We start from the raw sequence: 21,509 nt of genomic DNA, 5'->3' as shown, positions 1-21,509 counted from the left end.
TATCATCACTGAGTCTCCTACTATCAACATCCTGAGGGATTACCATTGACCGGAAACCGAACTGGATTAGCCATATAAATACTATGGTTCCAAGAGCATGTCAGAGGCTAGGAATCCTGTGGCGAGAAACTCACCTCCTGACTCCCCAAAGCCTGTCTACCATCTACAAGGTAGAAGTCAGGAGTGTGATGGAATACTCTCCACTTGCCTGATGAGTGCAGCTCCCATAACACTCAAGAAGCTTGGCACCATCCAGGACAAAGCAGCCCACTTGATAGGCACCACATCCACAAACATTCACTCCCTCCACCACCGACGCACAGTGGCAGCGGTGTGTACCATCTACCAGATGCACTGCAGAAACTCACCAAGGCTCCATATAGGCAGCACTTTCCAAACCTATGACCACTACCATCTAGAAGGATAAGAGCAGCAGATACATGGGACCATCACCACCTGGAATTTCCCCTCCAAGCCACTCACCATTTCTGACTTAGAAATATATCGCCATTCCTTCACTGTTGCTGGGCCAAAATCCTGGAACTCTCTCCCTAACAGCATTGAGGGTGTACCTACACCACATGGACTGCAGCAGTTCAAGAAGGCAGCTCAAGGGCAATTAAGGATGGGCAATAAATGCTGGACTGGCCAGCAAATCTCACATCCCGCGGATGATTTTTAAAAATGTTGTGTATCTAGAGTCACATGTAGGCCAGACTAGGTGAGGACAGCAGATTTCCTTCCCTAAAGTACATTTGTGAACCAGATGGGTTTTTACAACAATTGAGGATGGTTTCATGGTCATCATTACTGAGACTAGCGTTTCAATTCCAGATTTTAAAAAATTATTGAACTTAAATTCCACCAGCTGCCATGGTGTGATTTGAACCCATGTCCCCAGAAAATTCACCTGGGCCTCTGGGTCACTAGTCCAGTGACATCACCACTACTCCATCATCTCCCCTTGAAAATAAGGCTGCAGAGTAAGGGTGAGGATAGGCCATGGAGGATATTAAATTTTATGCACTGGGGAGAAAGAGGCAATGTGGGTCAGCAAGGATGGGGATGGTGGCTGAGCAGGATTTAGTACGCCCGATTGAAACCCAAAGTCTGCCTGATGTCACTGCCAGCCAAATCTGTAAATGGACAAGGGGCCAACTACTTGGAACTTTCAGGTACAAACAGGTAGAATCCAGTCCTACAGGTGGCAACCAGCTTAAAAGGAACCACTGGTGGCTGCTCCTCAAAAGACAAAGAAATTGTTTTAGGAGAATCTTTGCTGCCCCAGGAAAAGCAACAGTAGTTTGTGTGGCCCCACAAGAACAGCGCAGCTTGCTGCTGGTCCTCCTCAACACTACCTGCACCTTTCGTCACCCCTGGACTCGTGCTCTTCATCAATCCAGAAAGCCTTTTCCTCATTTGTTTTCATGTGTTACTAAAATATGGCGTGTGCAGAATTGTACGTAACATTGTTTCTAACTAGCTGGGAAGTAGGTAACAGAGGGCAGAGATAACATCACCGTCAACACCCCTTTGTCCTTTTGTCTATGACATCTTTGGCAATCTCTTCTTGGCCTCCACCTATCACTGGCCCCCTATCGAGCTCTACCTGTCCCAACCCCCTCTACCAGCTTATATTTCATCTCATTTCTATATTTTTTAGTTCTGATGTAGGGTCATACGGACTCGAAACGTCAACTGTATCCCTTTCCGAAGATGCTGTCAGACCTGCTGAGTTTTCCCAGGTATTTTTGTTTTTCTTCTAGATTTCCAGCATCCGCAGTATTTTGCTTTTATCGTAGAGATAACAGGAACGTAATCATTTTGGTGGGATGTGACAAGTGGTGTTCCCCAGGGATCTGTACTGGGCCTTAACTTTTACCATATATATTAATGACTTGGATGAAGGAATGGAGAGTAGTACATCCAAATTTGCAGATGAAACAAAGTAAATGAGACATAGTAAGTTGTATAGTAGGGAGTAGGAAGTTACAAAAGAAAACAAGGGAGTCAACCAACTAGTAACACATGGCTTTAATGAGACACAGCAGTACAACACTCAAAAACACTCTTCTTCCTTTAAATGCAACGATCTTTTCAAAATTGCTGCACTCTGAGTGCCCTGCCAAATAGCTAGGAGGTCCTTGTGCTTGTGGAAAATATGCAGTGAGCATATGTTAAATCTGTGAATGACCCAGTCCCATGGAATCCAGAGACTTTGGGATTGCACTCAGCACTGAAACTACAACCAAGTCTTTCCTGTGGTCAGGGAACTGTCCTCAGCGTTATATTGTACTGGAATGGTTTACTGGGACAACTAAATGCCTCTCTTCCCTGTCAAGATAAAAGGGTGGTTATTTAACTGCTAGCATTTATAGGTCACCATGACCTGACCATACACCAGAGAATAATACTGGGCAGTCAGAAATCCTGCCCAGTGACAATTATAATGACATAATTATGGCAAAAAAATCCTGGTATGAAGTGGGCAAATTCAAAACAAGTCTGGCTCTAGAATGAAGAATGGCCACTTGTGCAAGATACAGGGGAGGACAAGAGCCAGTAGATCTGCTGTACCCAACAAGAGTCAGTGGATGGAAGCGTCCCAGATTTGTACTAAGTGCGGTAGAGGGTGTGTAAAACAACATTTTAACCGCTGGCCACAATGGCGGCTTTTCACGCCATATCATTCCAAACCTGCCGCATTCATCATACATTCCTGGGATACACGCTGGCAGGTGGGCTCCGAATCGCCTGTCATGCCGTCAGCTCACTGCTTCATCACGCCAGGCACCATATTTAAAGTATAGCCAAGCTCAGTGCTTCCAGCCGAGGACTGCAGCAAAGAAGGCATGGTCCCGAAAGGCAAGATGACTGCAGCTCTGGAGCGCCTTTTGGATGCCATGGAGGCCCACTGTGACGTCCTCTATGCCCACTCTGGTCGCAGGACAGGTAGTTACATTACTACTCCGGCTTAGTAGGCAATGGCAATGGTGATCAGTGCCAATGTTGCACACATTGGACATCCACTGCAGATAGAGCATGAATGATCTCATCCGTGCAGCCAGGGTATGGCAACATCTCATCACTCTAAACTCACACACTCAAGCCCATCACACATTCACTGGCATCTCGCTTACTGCCAACTCAAGGGACATCACCACCCATTCTCACACACATGCCCTCACGTGTCCATCTGGCCTCATCTCCTCTGGAAACTGCCTCCTCAGCCCTCACCATTTTGAGGCCACTTGCACAGATCAATGTGTGCCCCCACACACACCCTGGGATACCCTCCTTCCCCAGTACAGCCCTCGTTCTGCAGCCTCTTCCCTTGCCTGAGGCCACTTCTCCCCCTTCCCCAAGCAAGACTTGCCCTGTACCATTGAAAACCCACCCACATATGGCTGATCTGGTAGGTAGAGACCTACCCGTGAGCCTCATTAAAGGTGATGTGGTGCTGTCTGTGAAGCCTGGCGCTGATGACAGAGTGCTGAACGAAGCAAGGTAGACAAAGAAACCTTGAAGTCCCAAGCAAAGTGCAGCCCGCCAAGCGCACGCCTTATATATGCTGTTGTGAAACACGTAAGCGTGTTTTCCCACCGACGTGGTCAGACGATCGAGCGGGGTGGGGTTGATTCCGGCGGGTTGGCCTTATTGCGATATGCTGATGTATTGCAATGAGGTTCCTGATGGCAGGGAATGCAGCCCACTATTGGCAGGCAGAGCGGACGATCGCAAACTGGTTTCACGATGTTGTGAAACTGATTTTTGGCCTTCTTGCCATATTGTCCGCTCAAACCACCGAACACACCTGATGCCGGCGGGCATGGAAAGTCCTGGCCAGTGTCTTTAGGTGACAAGGGAGAGAAATTGGTCTGTGTCAGCAGCACAGAAATAGGCAGTAACAAATCAGCAGCCCAATTTATATTGTGCCTGATTTTCCTATTGGGGGAAATATGACACCCATAACCTCTGGCCCCAGCCAATGGGCTGCGTGTTGAACTGAAACCTGACCCCAATCTGCTGTAAACACACATACATCTGGTTTAAACGCAGCTGATATTATGGCATCTGAATAACCCGCTCCAGAGAAGCAGGTCGGTCATTACAATATGTTGATGACGGTACATACCTCAGATGTTAGTAGTCATTTGAATTTAACATTGGCCAGCTGGGTTTTCCAGGGCTCAGGATATCAGAGCAGATGGATGCAAAATTTAAATGTTATTTAGAGCACAACTTGTTGGCCACAAGGAGCAGGTGTGCTTTCCCGTTCTCCCTCAAGCAAATCTTCTGCTGCGATCAGCCTGGTCCCCTCCTGCATTCCCTGATTGCCCATCCAACTTCCACCCTCCCACCAACACACAATGGTTCTGGGGCTATCTCTGATCTCCAGTGGTCCCTGGCTACGACCTTCTACCACCAGCCTTCCCTCCCATAGCCGGTCAATCTGGCCAGCTGCTGGGTGAAAAAAAGGAGTAAATACATAATAATGGGGTCCATGATCCCAGCATTTCTGGTTTTTCTCCCACCCGTAAACACGTGCCCCTGCTCCCTCCCTGTAAATATCAGGGCCAGAAGCCTGAGCTGCCGATGGGTAGCCTCACCTACTTCCCAACTGCATGGTCAAATAATCAGAATGTGCACAAAAATATTTGCTTTGTACTGCTAACAGTCATAAAATTACATTTTGTCCTTTGTGTGTATCTTTTGAAAATCTCAAAATAAATTAGCCAAACTCAATTCACCAATTTTCCAACTCCAGCAGTTCAGGTGACAGATCAAAATACTTTAAAAATCTATTCATCCAAGAGGAGCAGCACACCTTATTAAAAAAGTGAGGTTAGAAGGAAAAAAAAGCTTTTGCTTATCCAACAACTCTCTACCCAGTCAAAGGCAGTCAAAGTTCAATAAATTAACGAGTTAGAGATTAACTTCTTTGTACAGTTTTATTTGCCAACTTGAAGACACACATTCCAAAAGAATGAACATGCTCAGTGATAAAGAGTACGGAAAATAAATTAAAATTTTACGTACATGGGAAAAGGAGTAAAATACTTTGATAATTCTGAATACAGAATAATTCAATTTTATTATAACCTGCACCTTTTTATTGAGTATGCTGTTACTCTTTGACTACTGTCAAGTCAACCCAATCATGCTTCATCAAATTTTTGACATCAACATAAAAGTAAGTCTCGGTTTTGATATAGTGCTTATTTTAATCTGTGAGTTGGCAAACACCATATATACCTGAACTTTGATGCATAACAACTTTACCAATGTTCTTTGTTATTACTGTAATTCTTTCTCACAGTGAACATCAACATCACAAAAACAGCATAGGTATAAGGACTAGGCTATTGAGTATTCACAACTATTTAGATATATTGAAGTGTGATTTTTATAACAAAGTGAAATTTTAACAAGTTATATAAATTTTACGTTGGTGTAAATAGCCATTAACAAAATCAAGAAGTAGCTTACAAGTAATTTTTTGCTGTAGATAATGTCATCTTCACTGAATGAAGTTTTGTTAGAAATGGTTAAAATGATTCTCGTACATGAATCAGACAACAGCTAAACATAACTGTTTCTTTAGCTGCATCAACCCCTGACCCTGAATGTGACAGGTGAAATGTTTAATCATTCACTGAATGACTGAACTATGAATATAGATGCCTAATAAAAGGGACAATAAAAAAAGCACTATACCTTGTAGGCACCTTCCACTAGTTCAGAGAGATTGGATAGTTCTGCATTTAGCTGCCTTGCAACTGCACCTGGCATCAATGGAAGAAGATCCTTTAAGAAAATAAAAGAGATAATTTTGGAATTAAACTTTTTTACAAGTCTACTTAGAAAGAGCAATTATTATGGAAATAAATAATCATCTCCGAAAAACTTCTCAAACTGCAAATTTAAGCCTTGGAAGCAATATCAATTCTTGTGTTGGTTCAAATCCAATCTATGCAAGTGAAAGTTATTGTTTGCTTGATTATATGTAAAACACAACAGATACCTCGAAAGCAACTATAGCATTAGAACATCATCTCATAAATAATCTGATTCGTCAAAGGTAATCTGCACCTTAATGCAACAGTTTTTATCAAGCATTGGAATTTACTTTCAATTAGCTGGAATTGACTTTCAATTAACGTTAGCAGAAACTTGAATTATGATTAGATTTTAAGAACATTTCGGAGATGTAATTAAATATAAATTAATCGTGTGCAACCAAATTCACCTTTCCCAGAAAGCTTAGCTCTGTTTCTCATTCAGTTCAATATTGACACCATAGATCTTACCTTGTACCAGCTGATGCACGATCCCTGAACTGCAAAAATGACATGGATGCTATTTTCCAGCAGCTTATCCACCAGCAGACCCACAGATGGATGCTCCTGTTCAAAGCCAAGACACAAGCATACACACATTACACTGCAGAGTAACAGAGAGGGGTTCATTCAGAACCATTAACATAACAGTAAACTATTAGCATAACAGTAAGATTGTCCTGGAAAATTCAGTAAGCAATTTGTGTGTTTAACATTAGTTCTAAATCCATGTCATTTTACAAATAGGCATTATTTAATGAATATGAATCTGCAAATAGTGAACACAACAGTTTGTCTGTGATCTTAGTTTTGAACTGCTGCAATGACTTGTGTTCAGACCTGCATCAGTGAAATCTAGAGATCGGCAAAATCCAAGGACCAACTGCTAGCTGGAAAAGTGCTTCCAACCAGCTGACATAGAAAGTGCAGAGAAAAATGAAAGATCATCATTCCAGTCAACATTATGAAATAGATGAATGCATTTGTGTGCATTACTCCTGATACAATAACATATTATAAAAGGGGTTGTAGGGCTGACTCCAGGCCTAACATTAACAGACTGTTCAGGTAAACAAATTGCAGAAACACAATTGATTTTAGCCCCAAGCATATTTTGGGCCTGGCAAGTGCTTAGGTTTGAGGCCCTGGATATGTTAGCGTTCCATGTCCATGTTGCCAGCAATCTGCCTGCCCGGGGGGGATAAACAGGGATGTTTGGGCAGCCAGAAGCCACTTGCCACTAGGTTAGGCTCGCCAGGGAGCTGGTCATTTGTGGGGAGTTTTAAGGTGGTCTCGTAGAAGGGAAGTGGGAGGAGCGGGTGCAATGGGTAAGGCTATGGCATGGGAGGTTGTGACATTCCTTGTAGGGCCCAGAGGAGCACTCTTGCTCCTCCAGGTTCCACAGTGGAAAGTTTTATATTTACCTTGGATGGCCTCTTCTGTACGCATACCATCTGTAGAGCTGCTTCAGCCTGGCAGGTAAGGTATAGTGTCTTCCCACTCAGGCTCTAGTTAAATTGCAATCAAAATTCTATTACGCAACAGGACCCTGGGTTTCACAAGCCCCCTGCCTGCTTCAGGCAAGCACCTCATCCACTTGCAAAGCCCAGGACAGGGTCAAGATATGAACAGAGAAGAAATCCCCTCGATTTATAACTGCTCACCAGCCCCATGGTTAAAATCAACTCCTGTGAATAAAGGTAGATAAATCCCCCAGGCCTGACATGATATTCCCTCGGACCTTGAGGGAGACTAGTGTAGAAATTGCAGGGGCCCTGGCAGAAATATTTAAAATGTCCTTAGCCACAGGTGAGGTGCCGGAGGATTGGAGGATAGCTCATGTTGTTCCGTTGTTTAAAAAAGGCTCCAAAAGTAAACCAGGTAATTACAGGCCAGTGAGCCTGACATCAGTAGTAGGTAAATTATTGGAAGGTGTTCTGAGAGATCAGATATATAATTATTTGGACAGCCAAGGGCTGATTAAGGATAGTCAGCATGGCTTTGTGCGTGGTAGGTCGTGTTTAACGAACCTTGTAGAGTTTTTCAAGAAGGTTACCAAGAAAGTAGATGAAGGAAAGGCTGTGGATGTTGTCTACATGGACTTTAGTAAGGCCTTTTACAAGGTCCCACATGGGAGGTTAGTTCAGAAGGTTCAGACACTTGGTATCCATGGAGAGGTTGTAAACTGGATTCGAAATTGGCTGAGAAGACAGAGAGTGGTAGTGGATGATTGGTTCTCAGACTGGAGGTCTGTGACTAGTGGTGTGCCTCAGGGATCTGTACTGGGACCATTGTTGTTTGTTGTCTATATCAATGATTTGGATGATAATGTGGTGAATTGGATCAGCAAGTTTGCTGATGACACTAAGATTGGAGGCGTTGTGGACAGCGAGGAAGGCTTTCAAAGTTTGCAGAGCGATCTGGATCAACTGGAAAAATGGGCCAGAAAATTGCAGATGAATTTAATGCGGAAAAGTGTGAGGTGTTACATTTTGGAAGGTCAAACCAAGGTAGGACATACACAGTAAACGGTAGGGCACTGAGGAGTGCGGAGGAACAAAGGGATCTGGGAGTTCAGATACATAATTCCCTGAAAGTGGCGTCACAGGTAGACAAGGTTGTAAAGAAAGCTTTTGGCATACTGGCCTTCATAAATCAAAGTATTGAGTATAGGAGTTGGGATGTTATTGTGATGTTGTATAAGACATTGGTGAGGACAACTTTGGAGTATTGTGTGCAGTTCTGGTCGCCTAACTACAGGAAGGATATCAGTAAGATTGAGAGAGTGCAGAGAAGATTCACTAGGATGTTGCTGGGTCTTAAGGAGTTGAGTTACAGGGAAAGATTAAACAGGTTAGGACTTTATTCCTTGGAGCGTAGAAGAATGAGGGGAGATTTGATAGAAGTTTACAAAATTGTGAGGGGTTTAGACAGAGTAAATGCGAGTAGGCTCTTTCCACTTAGATTAGGAGAAATAAACACGAGAGGACATGGCTTTAGGGTGAAAGGGGAAAGGTTTAGGGGGAACTTCTTCACTCAGAGAGTGGTGAGAGTGTGGAACGAGCTACCATCTGACGTGGTAAATGCGGGCTCACTCTTAAGTTTTAAGAATAAATTAGATAGATACATGGATGGGAGAGGTCTGGAGGGTTATGGACTAGGTGCAGGTCAATGGGACTAGCGGAATAATATTTCGGCACAGACTAGAAGGGCCGAATGGCCTGTTTTCTGTGCTGTAGTGTTCTATGGTTCTATCTGTTAATTTAAATGAACAGGATATCTGATGGCGTGGACTCCAATATCCTGACTTGAAATTCCCTGCCTCTCACTCAGGATATCCAATCAGTGAGTCAGCCTTTGTGGCAATGTCTGAATCAATACTGTAGATTTGGTGTTGGTGTAAGGAATATCTTTTGCGAGATTTAATGTTGGGAAGAAACTGTTAAGGGATCAATCAATAGCTAGTAAATAACCTGTTTTGTAAGTAAGAAATCCATTTTGTGTTAAACCCATAAGTTAACACGCTGTGAACTTTCTTGACAGTGCAATCTTCACAGAGGCTAGAAATAGTCTGATCAAGGTGAAACAAAGCATTGATTACATTTATTTCTACACTTTTTCAGAACTCTAAGATGCCTAGGGACCATTTCTGCATCGTAGTTATGAGTGCATTCTCTCGCCGCTAGGAGTATGAGCATTTCACGAAGTAAAATACAGAATTGGGAAAAAATGAGAGACCAGCAAGGAACTCTGCAAACCCTCCTCTTCTCACCAAAGCTGGGAAAATATTGGAGAAGTGCACATGACATTACTTGTGAAAGGCACAGTGTCCGGTTCTGACCACAAAGGTATTGCTACACCCCAGTTTACACAATCATATGGCTGGAACATTTGGCACTGCAGCCATATCCCCAAATGTAAGGTGATCAGACTGCTAATAAAAGTAAGCATCATTGCTATATCCAAGACACCATCTAAGGCAGACTCCACACTTAAAACAAATGGCTTTCAGGACTTACAGGCGTTATGGTAGTTTTATTCATTTTTGTGTTATTCTTTTTGAAAACAAGACTGATAATAATTTGAATGTAAAACCGAGAAACATTTGAAGCTCAATGATTCTGCAGATTACAAATAAATATTGAGCCACAAAGGCATGGAAGATTTTCCACTTGATCCCTGATCTGTGCTGATTTGCCAGTGTTGCAGAAGAACTACAACTAGCCTCTGTGCTCTTTGTTTGGGGAGAGAAAACAGCCAGAGTTCCTAATCTTAATTTTGGACTGGGTAGATGTTGATTCAGGATAGGACAGGGCTCGGCCATATTATTCCCTCTGTCAAATAACCAGTCTTACACATGCTTAGTGACCACTTGAACAACATTTTAGATGACAATGAGTACCTGTGGTACAAGCACAACAAGGAATTAACATGGTCAGGATGGGAGAGAAAATGGGCAAATAAATGTACTACATTGTAGAACAGTTTAAGTACTCCTGTCATAGAGGTGATATAATCAATCTGAAGACGATCAAGTACCACAGACCACTGTTCTAAGCCAATTTAATTGTATGCTGAAGATTAAGTTCAAAAAGCTCATTCAGCTGATATTCAGAGATTCATGAAGAATGTTCGTGTCACTGGTCAATATTGTATCTAACCCAGAAGAAGTAAGAGACTGTAGCTTTTCAAATTATGGTCTAGACAATGCAATTTCAACTTCTTTTTAGAACCTATTCTATAAACCACATATTTGCATATACAACACCAAGCCCTTTTTCTGAAACCACAGATAGAGGATAAGAGTACTTTAAAATGAACATGGGTCCCTTACAGACTGAGATAAGAGAAATTAAAATGCGAATAAGGAAATGGCAGGAATGTTAACCAAATATGTTGGATGGAGTCTTCCAGGTCCCGTGGGGGCAGGCTTGACTGCGGGACTGGAAAGAAATTCACAAAACTTGGCATTGGGTCTGTGGGCCGGTGTGTTCCCCCTTTGAGGCGATCTTCCCGGAGGTGGGTCATCATCATCAGAGGTTCCCCACCTGGCAGTGGCAAGTAACCAATCTTCACAACTAACTACCCATTTTTTGGCTGATTGGGACCTTCCCAGCGATGGACGGGCCCCTACTGAGGGCCAAGCCTAGCAAGTTCCCAAAGGTGGCTTGCTAGTGGCTGGCCTGAAGGGCCTGTGAGGCCTCCTACGCTCACCCCCACAATGGAGCCACAGCCATTAGTCTTTCATATGATATGATCGCCAGTCATCCTGGGGGGGGAATTTGCCCATGTTACTTTATTAAATTGAATGCATTCATATGGCACATAGCTCCTGGTGATCCCCTCCTGCAGCAGCAACACCCACCTCTGCCAGTGGGGCTGCTGTCCTTCCAAAGGTACAGGTACTCTGATTGGGACTGCAGCCTCAAGAACACTCCCAACATCAGTGGACCCGAAAGCAGCCCCTTAATTGGCCACCTCCAGGAAGATCTTCCAGGCAAGCAGCCTGATAGCCGGTGTGGGGTTGAAATGTTTCCGGTCTGTGATTATTTTTTTTAAATGCACATAATTCTGTCCTTTTTGCCTTAACAGTAGAAGACACACAAAAATAAAACTTACCAGAAATAGTTTGGGGGGGAGATGGTGTGGGGAACCAATAGTCTAATGAGAGTGAGGAACTTAATCTAATGAATATTCATCAAGAAATAGCATTAAACAAATTAAAGGGGCAGAAGGCTGACGAATTCTTAGACTTGATGGCCTACATCCTCGGGTTCTGAAAGAGGTGGCTGCAGGGATAGCGGATGCACTAAATTCCTTCAATTCTGGGATGGTCCCATTGGACTGCAAAATAGTAAATGGAACACCACTATTCAAAAACAGGAGTGAAAATAGGGAACTACAGGCTAGCTTGTCTGACATCAGTCATCAGGAAAATTCTGGAATCCATTATTATAGAAGTGATAACGATGCACTTAAAAAACCATAATATGATTAGGTACAGTTAACCTGGTTTTATCAAGGGGAAATAGTGTTTAACAAATCTAATGACATGTTTTGAGGATGTAAGTAGCAATGTGGACAAAGGGGAGCCGGTAGATGCAATTTATTTGCTCGGCTGAATTTATTTGTGCTGCAACACTAGGGGGAATACTTCCTGCACATGTGCAAGACGCAGTGTCAGTTGCAGAAAGTGAAAGATGCTTTTAAGTGCAGCTGGTGACTTATAACTCATTTTATCATTTGCACTCAGGCAGACATCCTAAATTAAGAGCTGAGAAACAAACCTAAACCTGGTAATAGGTGGTAAAATAAAACGGAGTTAAGTTAGGATTAACTGTTCCCCAAAATGTTCTGTTCATTTGCCAGTCATTATTGAAATTCTCATCAGAAATACACTGGGATACTATTCTTTTAATCGGTCTTTTGCAGATGCCATAAAAAAACTTTTCTAAAAATGAATGTATTATTTGGTAGCTGGGCTCTCCCGTACAGTCCGTGTTCACTCGTAATTCTTGTATCTGCGACAAGGGCCTTCATCCACCACAATTTTTCAATGTTTTGAATGAAAAATAAATAAATAAAGAAGAAATTAAAAATATTAAATCAAAAAATCACCGCCCAACATAGGGTGTGACACAATGACTCTGCGATTAAGAGCCCCAATTAACTATTAAATGAGCAAGCCGGGCTCTCACAGGAATTGGGATTTGCGTCACACTGATGCTCCTGCCATTGACAGAAAGACAGCAGGATCAGTTGTGCCTGCACCGGTGGCTGCAATGGGGAATGAGTGCGCACGCGCAGCTGTTTCTGATGCCTTTCTAGTCAGCGGCATGAGTTACAGTGTCTATGTTCATGGCTTGGATGAAGGGACCTAGAGTAATGGACTCAAGAATGCTGATAATACAAAGCTAGGTGGAAAAGTAAGCTATGAAGACAACTACTTCAGCTGCCTTCCTAGGTTTAACTTTATTTTTTTCTCTCTTTTCCAAATCTACTGTCTTCCCCAGCACCCAATCCAATTAACGCTATGCCACTGCCTCCCCATGTATTGTCACTGGACTAGTAATCCAGAGACCCAGGGTAATGCCCTGGGGACATGGGTTCAAAACCCACCAGCGCAGATGGTAAAATTTGAATCCAATAAAAATCTGGAAGTAAAGGTCTGATGATCACAATGAAACCATTGTTGATTGTCATTAAAAAAAAACCCGTCTGATTCACTAATAAATGGGTTGACTCTTAAATGGCTGAGCAAGCAACTCAGTTGCATCAAACCACTCAGATGTCTAAAAGGAACGAAACTGGATGGACCACCCAGCATCAACCTAGGCACCGAAACAGCAAACACAGCCCTGTCGACGCTGCAAAGTCCTCCTTACGAACATCTGGGAGCTAGTGCCAAGATTGGAAGAACTGTCTCACAGACTAGTCAAGCAAATGCCTGACATTGTCATACTCATGAAATCATACCTTACAGATAATGTCCCAGACACCACCATCATCATCCCTGGGAGACCCAACACAGGTGGCAACACAGTGGTATACAGTCAGGAGGGAGTTTCCTGGGAGTCCTCAACGTCGATTCCAGACCCCATGACGTCTCATGACACCAGGCCAAACATGGGTAAGGAAACCTCTGCCCTGCACCCCACCTCCCTCAGCTTATGAATCAGTGCTCCTCCTTGTTGAACACAACTTGGAGGAAGCATTGAGGGTGGCAAGGGCACAGAATGTACTCTGGGTGGGGGACTTCAACATCCATCACCAAGAATGGCTCGGTAGCACCACAACAGACCGAGCTGGTCGAGTCCTAAAGGGCATAGCTGCTAGACTGGGTCTGCAGCAGGTGGTGAGGAAACCAACAAGAGGAGAAAACATACTTGACCTCATCCTCACCAACCTGCCTGTCGCAGACACATATGTCCATGACAGTCTCAGTAGGAATGACCACCGCACAGTCATTGTGGAGACTAAGTTCTGCCTTCACCTTAAGGATACCCTCCACTGTGTTGTCCAGCACTACCACCATGCTAAATGGGATAGATTTTGAACAGGTCTAGCAACTCAAGGCTGGGCAACCATGAGGTGCTGTGGGCCATCAGCAGCAGCAGCAGAAATGTATTCAACCACAATCTGTAACCTCCTGGCACGGCATATCCCCCACTCTACCATTACTACTAAGCTAGGGGAGCAACACTGGTTCATTGAAGAGTGCAGGGGGGGCAAGCCAGGAGCAATATCAGGCATACATAAAAATGAGGTGTCAACGTACATCACAGGACTACTTGTGTACCAAACAGTAGAAGCAGCAAGTGACAGACAGAGCTAAGCGATTCCACAACCAACAGATCGGATCCAAGCTCTGCAGTCCTGCCACATCCAGTTGTTAATGATGGTGAATGATTAAACAACTCACTGGAGGAGGAGGCTCTATAAATATCCCCATCCTCAATGATGGGGGGGCCCTGCATATCAGTGCAAAAGACAAGGCTGAAGCAATTGCAACAATCTTCAGCCAGAAGTGCTTAGTGCATGATCCATCTTGGCCCTCTCCGGAGGTACCCAGCATCACATCTTCAGCCAATTCTATTCACTCCACATGATAGCAAGAAACGGCTAACGACACTGGATACCGCAAGTCCATGGGCCCTGACAATATTCCGACAATTGTACTGAAGACTTGTGCTCCAGAACTTGCCACGGCCCTAGCCAAGCAGCTTCAGTACAGCTTCAACACTGACACCTACCCGGCAATGAGGAAAATTTCCCAGGTATCTGCTGTACACAAAAAGCAGGATGAATCCAACCTGGCCATTTACTACCCCATCAGTCTATTCTCCATCATCAATAAAGTGATAGAAGGGGTCATCAACAGTGCTATCAAGCGGCACTTGCTGAGCAATAACCTGCTCACTGACGCTCAGTTTGGGTTACACCAGGGTCATTCAGCACCTGACCTCAATAGAGCCTTGGTCCAAACATGGACAAACAGCTGAACTCCCGAGGTGAGGCGAGAGTGACTGCCCTTGACATTGAGGCTGCATTTGACCATGTGTGGCATCAAGGAGCCCTAACAAAACTGGAGTCAATGGGATTCGGGGGAAAATTCTCCACTGCTTGGAGTCATACCTAGAACAAAGGAAGATGCTTGCGGTTGTTGGAGGTCGGTCATCTCAGCTCCAGGACATCACTGCAGGAGTTCCTCAGGGTAGTGTCCTAGGCCCAACCATCTTCAGTTGCTTCATCAATTACCTTCCTTCCATCATAAGGTCAGGAGTGGGGATGGTCGCTGATGATTGCACAATGTTCAGCACAATTCACGATTCCTCAGATAATGAAGCAGTCCATGTCCAAATTCAGAAAGACCTGGACAACATCCAGGCTTAGGCTAACAAGTGGCAAGTAACATTCATGCCACACAAGTGCCAGGCAATGACCATCTCCAACAAGAGAAAACCTAAACATTGCCACTTCACATTAAATGATATTACCGTCACTGAATCCCCCACTATCAACATTCTGGGGTTTACCATTGACCAGAAACTGAACTGGACTAGCCACATAAATACTGTGGCTACAAGAGCAGGTCAGAGGCTAGGAATCATGCGACAAGTAACTCAGCTCCCGACTCCCCAAACTCTGTCCGCCATCTTCAAGGCACAAGTCAAGGGTATGATGGAATACTCTCCACTTGCCTGGATGAGTGCAGCTCCATAAACACTCAAGAAGCTTGACACCATCCAGGGCAAAGCAGCCTGCTTGATTGGCACCACATCCACAAACATTCACTCCCTCCACAACCTACACACAGTAGCAGGAGTGTGTACCATCTACAAGATGTACTGCAAAAACTCACCAAGTCTCCTTAGGCAGCAACCTCCATACCCACAACATTTACCATCTAGAAGGACAGTGGCAGCAACACGTGGGAACACCACCGCCTGGAATTTCTCCTCCAAGCCACTCACCAACCTGATTTGGAAATAAACCTTTGTTCCTTCGCTGTTGCTGGGTCAAAATCTTGGGACTCCCTCCCTAACAACACTGTGGGTGTCCCTACGCCACATGGACTGCAGCATTTCAGGAAGGCAGCTCACCACCACTTTCTCAAGGGCAATTAGGGATTGGCACTGGCCTAGCCAGTGACGCCCACATCCCATGAACAAATAAAAAAGAACTTCAATCCACAACAAACCCTCATGTTTCATCTCAACTCTGGACTTGAATTAGATGCAATTACTCCACACCTGGTTTGGCCTGAAACAGAGCCAGACTTGCTCCTTAACCCTGTAAGCAACACTATAAGGGATCAATGAATACAATTAAATTACATTTTACAGTATATTACCTGAAAGTAATCTCAACTGTCACGAGAATTTGTTAACTGTGTCACACTTGTAACATTGGAAGATCTATCATACACCACCAACAATAAAAATACAGGACTAAAGGAATATTAGGGCATAACCAGCCTTCACTGTCCTTGCTCAGTGGAAGAACTCATCCCAATTCTCAGCAAAACATTAATATATGATCGCTCTCCACGGCAGCTTTTAATCATTCCTCTGAAGAGTGAGAGATATATGTACACCTTATGTTGACCAAAATGCCTCACAATCAATTGAGTAATTTGAATTGTTGCCAATCCTGTATTGTAGGAAAATGCGACAGCCAGTTTTTGCACAGCAAGCTCCCCTAAACAACAAAAACATAGCTAGCTTTATTTTTCATCCAACAGCAGGTTATAAGTGTTAGAACACAAGCAAAAATATCCTGCTTTATTTCAAAAAAATGCCATAGAATCTTTTATATCCCCTTAAGAGGGCAGTGCAACAGTTTTACATCTCATCTGACAGACTGTACCTTTAACATCACATTCCTCAATACTGAATTATAGTGTCGGCCTAGATTTTGTGCTAAGTCCCGGAGTAGAACTTCAATCTATAGCCTTGAGTCATAGGCAAGATTGCTACTGCCGAGTCAAGTCTGACACTCGTACATATACCTTTGTTGCCAAACACTCACCGCCATAATTTGTAGAAGGCTGAGCTGACACAGCTGATCCGGTGTTGGATTTCCTTGTCAATGCTGACCTTTTGAGAGAGGTGGCTGCCAAGGTATGGGAAATGCTCAACATATTCCAGAGTCAATCCTCCAGCATATATGGGAGGTTATTAAATATGTGTAGTAATGCCTCTGCTATCTCTTCCCTAGATTCTTTTAAGTTACATGGGTGCAATCCATCTGGGCCGGCTGTTTTATCTTCTTTGAGTTTGTTTAGTTTATTCAATACATCCCTCTTATTTTAAATACATTTATCTCATTGCTCATCTCATCATTCAATGTCAGGTCCAATAATACTACCTTCCTGGTAAATACTGATGCGAAATAATTACCTCATATTTCTGCCATCTCTCTATCATGACCTGTGGTATTTTCCTGTCTACCTTAATGGTCTTATTCCAATCACAGCCTTCCATTTCTTACTGATGTACCTGTAAAATATTTCACTATTTTATGTTCCTTGATAATTTCATTTTATAGTTCCTTTTCACATTCATAATTGTTTTTTCGACTTCTCTCCTAACCTCATTGTATTCTCTCTTATCATGCACTCCTCTGCCATCTATGTGCTTAATGGATGCCTCTTTCCTAACCTTCAACTGTTCCTTTATGTCCTTATTCATCCATGAAGAATCCCATTAATGTTTACTTTATCTTTCCTTTAGTGGAACATATTTTTCCTGCACTCTGTTGAACACAGTTTTAAATGCTTTTAAAGATTTGCTTTCTAGTTCCCCACTACTGAAGGACATAAGTAACCATGCTGTAATTCATACTGCACAGATTATACAACTCAACATCACTGGGTGCAGTACCATTCACAACAAAATCAGCCAAGAAAAACAGCAACTGAGAAAATTCACTTAAGGGCTATGTATCTAACTAGTGTACTACGCATCCAAATAGTTTAATAAAGTTTGCAGGTTTCTTAGTCACATTCTAATCTAGGTTACTATCTTCTGTGCTGTAGATTGTCCAACTGACCAACTTGCACTTTTGTTCTGTGCAAAATCTCAATGCAGTTTTGGCAATTACAACTCAAAAGGGCTGACTCACACTTATGTTCCTGGTAAGGAGTGATGCTTACAGAGGCACACTCTGCCAAGGTGATGACTTTCTGACCTTTACAAATAATTGGGGAAAAGGATTGGTTTTCACCTGTCATTTCCAGGTAAAATCACCTGGATTTCAGGTCATTCTTTGGGCAGAATTTAATCCAGGCAATGGAATTCCCACTGGCAGAGCTGGAAATTGTTGGGATTCCCAAGTGGATAGGTAAGGCCTGGCCACGATCACATGGCAGCCAGCTGATTAGGCGAAGTAAGGCATGAGGACGGTCAAATTACATTACAGGGACATTTTGCTGTTCCTGCTTACTCTGATAATGGTGCCTCCGGTGGCCTTTCGGTGTCTCACTTAGCACTGCTCCTCCACCACTCAGAGGTGCAACACGCTTGTGATCTCTTGGGTCTTATGTTACCCCTTTCACTGGTTGCTGATTCTGAATTTAAAGTACCAAAGTGTGCTCCTCAGGCTGTTCCATCAGGCCCTCAGCCTCCAATCTATGCTCCTCAGTCTGTAACTTTCCAAACTCCATGTGCGCTCCTGTGGTCGGCTAAATTAAACAATCACAGATAAGAATCTAAATGCTGAATCATTGATCTGGAATTTCCCAGAAGGTTTCAAAATAACTATGGCACAAGAGTGGCATTTCCTATTTTATCAGAGGAAATACACACATAACCAAATTCTACCAGTTTAACGCTGAAACATTGCTGCACGAATTCCCTCAATCATTTGCATTGCTTCTGAGATATATTTGTTGAACTCTTGCTGTTCATTTATGTAGCTCCACATCATGCAAAAGAACAGCTCGCATGACTTTCCTAAATTTAAGCAAATAATGTGCTAGGTTACACCCCAAAATCTACATACAGCACAGTCCATAGTCATTTGACAGCAGCGCAACAGAGTTTTCTGGAGTTTGATGTCAATCTTCTTTGTGATTTGTTTGAATTTTGCTTATAAAGATTTGCAATATAGTTAATAAAAAAGTGCTGTGCAACTGAAACTTTTTGGTCTCCCTCACTTTTTCGCCAATGTGTTCAAAAGTACTAAGTCACTGGAATGGTCTTCCCAATAAGCATATCCCTGCTCTGCAGAATAACATGAAAGGAAGAAGACCAGCACAGCCAAGAAACAAGGGCCAGATTTTCGCCATCAAGGCAGGAAATTTCCCGAGTAGGCAGATCTATCTCTATATAAATGGCCTCCGCACACACCACTTTCACTTTGGGGAGGTGGGCAGAATCAAGTCGGGTCCACTGATCCTGGAAGCAGCTCGGAATTAGCCTTGAGGCGAGCGAGTGCAGAGGCAGGCTAGTTAGAAAGTCGACCCCAGTTCTCTGGGATTTAGGCCCATTGTATTAAAAGGCTGTTAGGCCCTCTAGCCCTTGTCCTCCACTCCCTCAGACCCCCTCAAATCCCCCACACACTCCCCATGTCCCTCATGTTCCCTCCATTCTCTTTCCATGCCCTTCAAGCCCTTTCCATGGTCCCCTTGCATCCTCCATACCCACTCAACCAGTTGCACTATAGAGCCAATAAGTGATATAATAACAATGGCAAGTCTTGAAAAGCAGTTTAAAAAAACTCATTCAAAACCTGTTTTGAAAAAACTCCTGCTCTTACAACTCTATAAAAGTGTCAATCAGGCAGAGCTATGATAGTATCAATAATAGAAGCTTTACCTCACTTCACACCTCTTAACCTCGTCCAAATAAACATAAAAGACATTGAAAGAAACATTTCAAGGACATAATAAATGATAACCTCATAAATATGTCAATAAATCAAAGCAAACACTCCACTTCCACCTGTGAATACAGACCCCTGGCGAGCTAATCCACTACTGAGTCTTGGAGCTCAGCCAGGCATTCACAATGAGGTGATCTATGAACTGGATCAACAGAAACAGACAGCCAGCCAGGCATCTCTTTCTCAAGATAGCCTTATTATGAATATTTGATGAAAATTGCCAGTGCTGGGAAGGGGGAGGGGGCATGGAAATCCCAGAGTTGGGTTCCGTCTACCATTTTTAAAGGCCTCTGAAAGCAGTCAGGCTCCGTGAAAATGTGGCCCTTAGAGTAAGGTGCCATGACAGAGAAAGCAACCCACTCATTATTACCCTTACTGATGGTGCTGTATTGGCACTTATTTTATGTTGGTTATTAAGGTCTGCCATGGGCAAATAAACGCTGCAGGAAATTTCAGTGTTAGTTTCAATTGGTAACACAGCTGAGGCAGCCAGATTCCAGCTTTGTACTGGGCAGTCCGGTTTTTAGCCTGTCTGGCCACTGTCCAGGACTGGATGACTTCACATCTGATATTGTGATCCATAGTCTGCTTATCTTACTGAAGCACCAGCAGGGACCCTTTGGCTTTCTTTTCCCAATGGCAGCAGCCTTGATAAAACAACGCGCAAGATTCATATATGTTTTGTTACTTTTTTCGCACCCAATCACCCTCTCCACCCCACCACAACCCCGCCACTCCCCCTAACCCATTAACGCATGGTATTTCCTAAAGGAGTGGGATCTCAGAATGAGATAGTGTTACGCTTCTACATGATGACATCACAAGTGTGTGTGTTGACATCAGCCAATGTGGGGCAGAAAAATGTTCGGTTTTGGCAGCCTCCAGTGCTGGCCACCCTAAGTATTGGGCAGAAACCAGCACAAATTTCAGTGTAATCTCTGCATAAGTGAGATCCAGGTAATTTAGGGCCATTTTTCCTGTAGTTTTTCCTGCAGTAATTCATCCTCCAGCAACTGGGCTGAAACTGTTCAAACCATTTTATACAGGGCACTTACAACCAACAAAATAAATTTTACCTTATCAAGTTGGACTGAATTCAGATCCAGTTCCCTGAGGCGAAAATAAAATGTTCCAATACAGTTCAATACCCAATTCCCCCAAGTTAAGGCTTTAGTACTAGTGACGTCTGGCCATGCTCCTCAAAAAAAAACACAAATGCTTTCCCTCACTTAAATGCAGAAAAGTAGGCACTTTTATATTACTGCTCCTAAAATACAGTGTTGGGAGAGGAAGGGAATCTTCTACATGCATTTCTTAAATGCACCATGCTATATTCTTGCTTTGTCAGGCTAAAGCAATAAGAGGTACTCAAGTTATCTTACCATAATAGTTGAATGAGTGTACATATTGTCCTTTAGGTGGCAGTTCCCATCATTAGGCAGGACAATACCGCCCAATTTGCTGTCAAGCGCCAAGTGAGATAGCTGATCAGTTATCAGCAGCAGCAAATGTTTTGCTTCTTTACGCCATCCTATTTGACTCTAAAGCAAAGAAAAGGCCAAATTGAATAAACCAAGAAGTACACAGAAACCATTTGTATACATTACATTGTAATGTGGCCTCATCCGTCACAGAACTCTCAGACTGAAACTGAACTTGAATCTAGGGGCAAAAAGTGGTAACAACACAAAACCACATCCCATTGTGTAAATTATTTTTTCCATAATGATTTGAAAGCTTGGGAATAAAACATTTTTGCACCCAGTATTAGGATGAAGCATT

At 43.3% G+C, this 21,509-nt stretch overlaps 1 protein-coding gene across 2 annotated transcripts in view; it reads right to left on the bottom strand.

Moving 5' to 3' along the window:
* itgb8 (integrin, beta 8) overlaps positions 1-21,509 on the bottom strand; it is a 117,566-nt gene that overhangs the window by 72,566 nt on the left and 23,491 nt on the right. For both annotated transcript variants that reach the window (XM_078538863.1, XM_078538862.1), the window contains exons 6-8: positions 21,110-21,268; positions 6,312-6,407; positions 5,719-5,808 (exon numbers count right to left, since the gene is read on the bottom strand). In XM_078538863.1, the coding sequence (XP_078394989.1) occupies positions 5,719-5,808; positions 6,312-6,407; positions 21,110-21,268 (345 nt within the window). The remainder of the gene's footprint in view (positions 1-5,718; positions 5,809-6,311; positions 6,408-21,109; positions 21,269-21,509) is intronic.

Source organism: Cetorhinus maximus, chromosome 3 (assembly GCF_964194155.1).
Source record: "Cetorhinus maximus chromosome 3, sCetMax3.hap1.1, whole genome shotgun sequence".
In the NCBI taxonomy this organism is placed as follows: domain Eukaryota; kingdom Metazoa; phylum Chordata; class Chondrichthyes; order Lamniformes; family Cetorhinidae; genus Cetorhinus; species Cetorhinus maximus.
This window is presented reverse-complemented; position numbering and strand designations above follow the sequence as displayed.